The 7,652-nt window shown below is 46.0% G+C and overlaps 1 protein-coding gene across 1 annotated transcript; it reads right to left on the bottom strand.

Moving 5' to 3' along the window:
- Positions 1-381: 381 nt before the first annotated feature.
- LOC120041575 (zinc finger protein 436-like) lies at positions 382-7,147 on the bottom strand. The gene is made up of 3 exons (XM_038986447.1): positions 7,114-7,147; positions 2,305-2,391; positions 382-1,040 (listed from the first exon to the last, which is right to left on the bottom strand). Exons 1-3 carry the CDS (start codon positions 7,145-7,147, stop codon positions 520-522), a joined length of 642 nt encoding a protein of 213 aa, XP_038842375.1. The 3' UTR covers positions 382-519.
- Positions 7,148-7,652: the final 505 nt, after the last annotated feature.

Raw genomic sequence — 7,652 nt, forward strand, 5'->3', positions numbered from 1 at the left:
GAGGAAACGCCAAACACCTGCCTCTAATTGAGAGCCATACCAGGCAACCCTTAAACAAACATAGAAACAGAAAACATAGACTGCCCACCCAAACTCACGTCCTGACCAACTAACACATACAAAACTAACAGAAACAGGTCAGGAACGTGACAACAATATTAAGCTGATCCCTTAAACAAACAGAGTCACTGACAACAATATTAAGCTGATCCCTTAAACAAACAGAGTCACTGACAACAATATTAAGCTGATCCCTTAAACAAACAGAGTCACTGACAACAATATTAAGCTGATCCCTTAAACAAACAGAGTCACTGACAACAATATTAAGCTGATCCCTTAAACAAACAGAGTCACTGACAACAATATTAAGCTGATCCCTTAAACAAACAGAGTCACTGACAACAATATTAAGCTGATCCCTTAAACAAACAGAGTCACTGACAACAACCACAACGACACAGGTGTGGCTTTAGGTTCTGACACAAGAAACAAAACAACAGAAACACAAATTCTCAGTCAAAAACACAAGTCAGAACACAGTCTCTCTATTCTCTCATGTGCTTTCAGGTCCTCTGACTGGGAAAATGTCTTCTCACAATGAGAGCAGTGGTAGGTCTTCTCCTCCTGTGTATGTATTCTTTCATGCTTATTCAGATGCCTTAACCGGTTAAATCTCTTTCCACACTGGGAGCAGTGGTAGGTCTTATCCCCTCCTGTGTGTGTCCTCTCATGCCTAGTCAGACCCCCTAACTTGGTAAAACTCTTTCCACACAGGGAGCATTGGTAGAGCTTTTCTTGTGTGTGTCCCCTCTCATGCTTTTTCAGACTCGTTAACCACCTAAAACTCTTTTCACACTGGGAACAGTGGAAGGGCTTTTCTCCTGTATGTATTCTCTCATGTGCTTTCAGGTGTAGTAATCGGGTAAAACTATTTCCACAGTAGGAGCAGTGGTGTCGTCTCGCTGGTTTGGGCGTCTCTGTGTCTGGTTCCTCTGAAGGACTCTTTCTGCTGTCAGAGTGAGAGTCTGGTCTCTCTCCTGCCAAAGACAGAGTCATTTGTTAAAATACTAAAGAGAGACCTGAATGAAATCTCCACATAATAAAACTGCTTTCCTATGTGGTTTAATCCAGACTAGATCCCTCAATAACCCGAGGTCAGTCTTCACAACATTACATCATTAAAAATAACATTACATGATTAAAATCCAGACGGAAAAAATTTACACAAGAAGCAACCTAATATCACACAGTCAATCTAGTCATTTAGTAAATCTTAAATTTAGTAAATTTAGTAGATCTTAACACACTCCCATTCACCATTCTGAGATTTAAAAACAAATGATGTAGAGCTCCAAATCTAATTTCTCAGGGAATGTCATGATGTCATAATAAGAGCTCTATAATAATAGACAATGTCGTGTTTATAGGCTGAGCAGAGCTCTATAATAATAGATAATGTCATGTTTATAGGCTGAGCTTTATTATCTGTCTATAGCTTGACAACATTCATCTGTTTTCGTGATATGTATTATCTAACACTCACAATTTCTTTCCTTTTTGGTTACTAAGCAGTTCTATCAACATTTAGCAACTACGTTAAACTAGCAACATTAGCAAACCCGTTAGCTATATTTCAGAGGTTAAAAGTTGGATATTAATTAAATGTGGTCTTTCACAGTCAAATTTTATAATAAAACACTCATAACCTAATTTAACTTACAAGAATTGCAATGAAAATCGGTGGTCAGCTAGCTAGAAGGGTGTATGCAGTCGTAGTTAATATTATTATTGTTTCTTGTTGACTATTTTAATATAAATCATTCACGGTAAGGTAGTTATGTTGGATAAATAAAACACATAAGAAGCCGTATGTATCTTACATTAAAGGGCCAATGCAGCCGTTCTTAATCTCAACATCAAATCCTTTCTGGGTAACGATGAAGTAGCTTCCTGGTTTTGTTTTCAAAGATGTCCACTGTCTGGGTGTTCACTTCCCCCCCACGGGTTACTATAGCAACACACATCACTCCCCATGGTTACTATAGCAACACACATCCCGTGTCATTTATATCTTGTTTGTCAATTCTGAGTGACATTAAAGTTGTGAATTTGCTTGTAAATCCATTGTTAAGGTTTTGTTGGTGACCCGCTCTTTGGTGGTAAACACATCTTACAGTGTAGTTATCAATTCCTACATTAAATAATAACATATTCAAGCATCAACATTCAGTAGAACGCTGCTTTAAAACCACGCATCAGTTCATCAATAGTTTGTGCTCCTGTTTTTAAGACAGTACTTACTGGTCTTAATCAGATCTCCTGTCTCCTCCTCCTGTTCTTGTTCTTCCTTCTCCTCCTCCAATGTGATAGTTATCTCTCCCTCCTTCACTCCAAAAACGGCATCCTCCTCTTCTTTTACTGTAACACCCTCCTCCTCTTTAACTCTGAACGCGTCTTTCTCTTCTTCTTTCAGGGTAACAGCCTCATCCTCTACTTCTTTTTTTACTGTAACATCCTCTTCCTCCTTCTCCTCTTTCAAGACAATGTTCAGCCACAGACCCTCTTTCTCCGTCCAGCAGACCCCCTCTTCTTTAGCAGGAGGAGAGTAGAATAGTGAACTCATGGTCGGGGATGTTAGCTAGCTAGTTAGCATTAGCGACTAGCCTAGCGCTAGGCAAATTTAAGGCATCTGCCTGACTAACAATGTAAATATGAAAATAAATGTGGCAACTAGCTATAAAACAGAAGTATGTCTAAAACACATAGGCAAATACGCACTGAAACAGTCTAAAAAGCTTGAACGTTTAGGCCATGTCGCCTAGCAAGCTACTGAAGTGACTGACTCGCTGTTGTTGTTGAAGTGTCCCGTCCACTAGATTATACGTCACACTGGCAGCATGGCCTGAAAAAAACCACATCGCCATCTGCTGACTGGAGTGGATATACCGCAGTTATTTGATTTATTTAATCTTACATTTAACAAGGAATACGCCCCACTGCTGGAATAATCAGCAGATCTCATTCAAATTGGATGTGTTAATGCTGCCCAGGAAGTTTAGATTGAGGACCTAGAAGGTGAAAATGTAACTGTTGTTTATTTTCATGTTTTATTTTCACCAGGTAGGCCAGTTGAGATCAAGTTCTCATTTACAACTCTTGACCTGGCCAAGATAAAGCAAAGCAGTGCGACAAAAAACAACACAGAGTTACACATGGGATAAACAAACATACAGTCAATAACACAATAGAAAAATCTGCATACAGTGTGTGCAAATGGAGTAAGGAGGTAAAGCAATAAATAGGCCATTAGTAGCGAAGTAATTACAATTTAGCATATTAACACTGGAGTGATAGATGTGCAGATGATGTTGTGCAAGTAGAAATACTGGTGTGCAAAAGAGCAGAAAAACAAAAACAAATATAGGGATGAGGCAGTTGGTTGGATGGGCTATTTACAGATTGGCTGTGTACAGCTGCAGCGATCGGTAAGCTGCTCTGACAGCTGATGCTTAAAGTTGGTGAGGGAGATATAAGTCTCCAAAAGGCGGCCAAAGGAGGTGTTGGCTTTGTGGATGACCAGTGAAATATGCCTGCTGGAGCGCGTGCTAAGGGTGGGTGTTGCTATGGTGACCAGTGAAATATGCCTGCTGGAGCGTGTGCTAAGAGTGGGTGTTGCTATGGTGACCAGTGAAATATGCCTGCTGGAGCGCGTGCTAAGGGTGGGCGTTGCTATGGTGACCAGTGAGCTGAGATAAGGCGGGGCTTTACCTAGCAAAGGCTTATAGATGACCTGGAGCCAGTGGGTTTGGCGACGAATATGTAGCGAGGACCAGCCAACCAGAGCGTACAGGTCGCAGCGGTGGGTAGTATATGGGGTTTTGGTGACAAAACGGATAGCACTGTGATAGACTACATCCAATTTGCTGAGTAGAGTGTTGGAGGCTATTTTGTAAATGACATCGCCAAAGTCAAGGATCGGTAGGATGGTCAGTTTTACGAGGGTATGTTTAGCAGCATGAGTTAAAGGAGGCTTTGTTTTGCGAAATAGGAAGTTGATTCTAGATTTAATTTTGGATTGGAGATGCTTAATGTGAGTCTGGAAGGAGAGTTTACAGTCTAGCCAGACACTTAGGTATTTGTAGTTGTCCACATATTCTAAGTCAGAACTGCCAAGAGTAGTGATGCTAGTCGGGCGGGCGGGTGCGAACAACAATCGGTTGAAGAGCACGCATTTCGTTTTACTAGCATTTAAGAGCAGTTGGAGGCCACGGAAGGAGTGTTGTATGGTGTTGAAGCTCGTTTGGAGGTTTGTTAACACAGTGTCCAAAGAAGGGCCAGATGTATACAGAATGGTGTCGTCTGCGTAGAGGTGGATCAGAGAATCACCCGCAGCAAGAGCAACATCGTTGATATATTCAGAGAAAAGGAGTCGGCTCGAGAATTGAACACTGTGGCACCCTCATAGAGACTGCCAGAGGTCCGGACAACAGGCCCTCCGATTGACACACTGAACTCTATCTGATAAGTAGTTAGTGAACCAGGCGAGGCAGTCATTAGAGAAACCAAGGCTGTTGAGTCTGCCAATGAGAATAAGATGATTGACAGAGTCGAAAGCCTTGGCCAGGTCGATGAAGACGGCTGAACAGTACTGTCTTTTATCGATGGCGGTTATGATATCGTTTAGGACATTGGCGTGGCTGAGGTGCACCCGTGACCAGCTCGGAAACCAGACTGCATGGTGGAGAAGGTACGGTGGGATTCGAAATGGTCGGTGATCTGTTTGTTCACTTGACTTTCGAAGACTTTAGGGCCACAACTGGGATGCCAAGAAACCCAGACTCATGCTGCACCTGCTCATGAGTGGAGGAACAAACACTCTCAGTCCTACCGAAGAGGTGGAGAGCAGCATCGCCCAAGAGGGACACCATATGGAGGCCGCTTCCTCTGCACCAAAATACTACAGAGAACCCTCTGCACCACAACACTATAGAGAACCCTCTGCACCACAACACTATAGAGAACCCTCTGCACCAAAATACTACAGAGAACCCCTCTGCACCACAACACTACAGAGAACCCTCTGCACCACAACACTACAGAGAACCCCTCTGCACCACAACACTACAGAGAACCCCTCTGCACCACAACACTACAGAGAACCCTCTGCACCACAACACTACAGAGAACCCTCTGCACCACAACACTACAGAGAACCCTCTGCACCACGACACTACAGAGAACCCTCTGCACCACAACACTACAGAGAACCCCTCTGCACCACAACACTATAGAGAACCCTCTGCACCACAACACTACAGAGAACCCCTCTGCACCACAACACTACAGAGAACCCTCTGCACCACAACACTACAGAGAACCCTCTGCACCACAACACTACAGAGAACCCCTCTGCACCACAACACTACAGAGAACCCCTCTGCACCCCAACACTATAGAGAACCCTCTGCACCACAACACTACAGAGAACCCCTCTACACCACAACACTACAGAGAACCCCTCTGCACCACAACACTACAGAGAACCCTCTACACCACAACACTACAGAGAACCCTCTGCACCACAACACTACAGAGAACCCTCTACACCACAACACTACAGAGAACCCCTCTGCACCACAACACTACAGAGAACCCTCTGCACCACAGCACTATAGAGAACCCTCTGCACCACAACACTACAGAGAACCCTCTGCACCACAACACTACAGAGAACCCTCTGCACCACAGGACTACAGAGAACCCTCTGCACCACAGCACTACAGAGAACCCTCTGCACCACAACACTACAGAGAACCCTCTGCACCACAACACTACAGAGAACCCCTCTGCACCACAACACTACAGAGAACCCCTCTGCACCCCAACACTATAGAGAACCCTCTGCACCACAACACTACAGAGAACCCCTCTACACCACAACACTACAGAGAACCCCTCTGCACCACAACACTACAGAGAACCCTCTGCACCACAACACTACAGAGAACCCTCTGCACCACAACACTACAGAGAACCCTCTACACCACAACACTACAGAGAACCCCTCTGCACCACAACACTACAGAGAACCCTCTGCACCACAGCACTATAGAGAACCCTCTGCACCACAACACTACAGAGAACCCTCTGCACCACAACACTACAGAGAACCCTCTGCACCACAGGACTACAGAGAACCCTCTGCACCACAGCACTACAGAGAACCCTCTGCACCACAACACTACAGAGAACCCTCTGCACCACAACACTACAGAGAACCCTCTGCACCACAACACTACAGAGAACCCTCTGCACCACAGCACTACAGAGAACCCCTCTGCACCACAGCACTACAGAGAACCCTCTGCACCACAACACTACAGAGAACCCTCTGCACCACAACACTATAGAGAACCCCTCTGCACCACAACACTACAGAGAACCCTCTGCACCACAACACTACAGAGAACCCCTCTGTACCACAACACTACAGAGAACCCTCTGCACCACAACACTACAGAGAACCCTCTGCACCACAACACTACAGAGAACCCTCTGCACCACAACACTACAGAGAACCCTCTACACCACAACACTACAGAGAACCCTCTGTACCACAACACTACAGAGAACCCCTCTGCACCACAACACTATAGAGAACCCCTCTGCACCACAGTGCTTGAATCTGCCAGCCCTTCAAAATACAGCCAATCAAAACCGTCCTTCAGTCAGTACAACAGAACTATTGATTCACCGTATTCCCATTCTACCGGCGCACAGGAAATACCTGACATCTGCCTTGTTAAGCGAAGCGCTAGCCACCCCCTTCTCTGAGCAGGAGTCAGGGTCCTGAGCTACTTAGACGATGGGCTAATATGGTGCAGGGTGGGACGGACTAACAATGAACTTGGGAAAGAGCTCTCTGTACCCAACACTGCACACTCACATCATGCGAGCAACACTTTCTCCAGAAAAGAGTGGTATCGTTGACAAATTGCCTTTCAACATTCAAGCTGCAGTCCTCCATGCTGTACCATTGGGCTCCACCTGGCCGCTGCAGTCCATGCTGTACCATTGGACTCTACCTAGCTGCTGCAGTCCATGCTGTACCATTGGGCTCCACCTGGCTGCTGCAGTCCTCCATGCTGTACCATTGGGCTCCACCTGGCCGCTGCAGTCCATGCTGTACCATTGGGCTCCACCTAGCTGCTGCAGTCCATGCTGTACCATTGGAGTCTACCTAGCTGCTGCAGTCCATGCTGTACCATTGGGCTCCACCTGGCCGCTGCAGTCCATGCTGTACCATTGGGCTCCACCTAGCTGCTGCAGTCCATGCTGTACCATTGGAGTCCACCTAGCTGCTGCAGTCCATGCTGTACCATTGGGCTCCACCTGGCCGCTGCAGTCCATGCTGTACCATTGGAGTCTACCTAGCTGCTGCAGTCCATGCTGTACCATTGGGCTCCACCTGGCCGCTGCAGTCCATGCTGTACCATTGGGCTCCACCTGGCCGCTGCAGTCCATGCTGTACCATTGGGCTCCACCTGGCCGCTGCAGTCCATGCTGTACCATTGGGCTCCACCTGGCTGCTGCAGTCCATGCTGTACCATTGGAGTCCACCTAGCCGCTGCAGTCCATGCTGTACCATT

This window comes from Salvelinus namaycush, unplaced genomic scaffold (assembly GCF_016432855.1).
Source record: "Salvelinus namaycush isolate Seneca unplaced genomic scaffold, SaNama_1.0 Scaffold48, whole genome shotgun sequence".
Taxonomy (NCBI): domain Eukaryota; kingdom Metazoa; phylum Chordata; class Actinopteri; order Salmoniformes; family Salmonidae; genus Salvelinus; species Salvelinus namaycush.

Coding starts and splice junctions, on each gene's coding strand:
- LOC120041575 (XM_038986447.1), bottom strand. CDS start 7,147: ATGGAGGACTGCAGCAGCCAGGTGGAGCCCAATG. Junction 2,392..7,113: donor CAGCCAGGTGGAGCCCAATG/GTACAGCATGGA, acceptor CCGTTTTTGGAG/TGAAGGAGGGAGAGATAACT. Junction 1,041..2,304: donor AGGAGATCTGATTAAGACCA/GTAAGTACTGTC, acceptor TGTCTTTGGCAG/GAGAGAGACCAGACTCTCAC.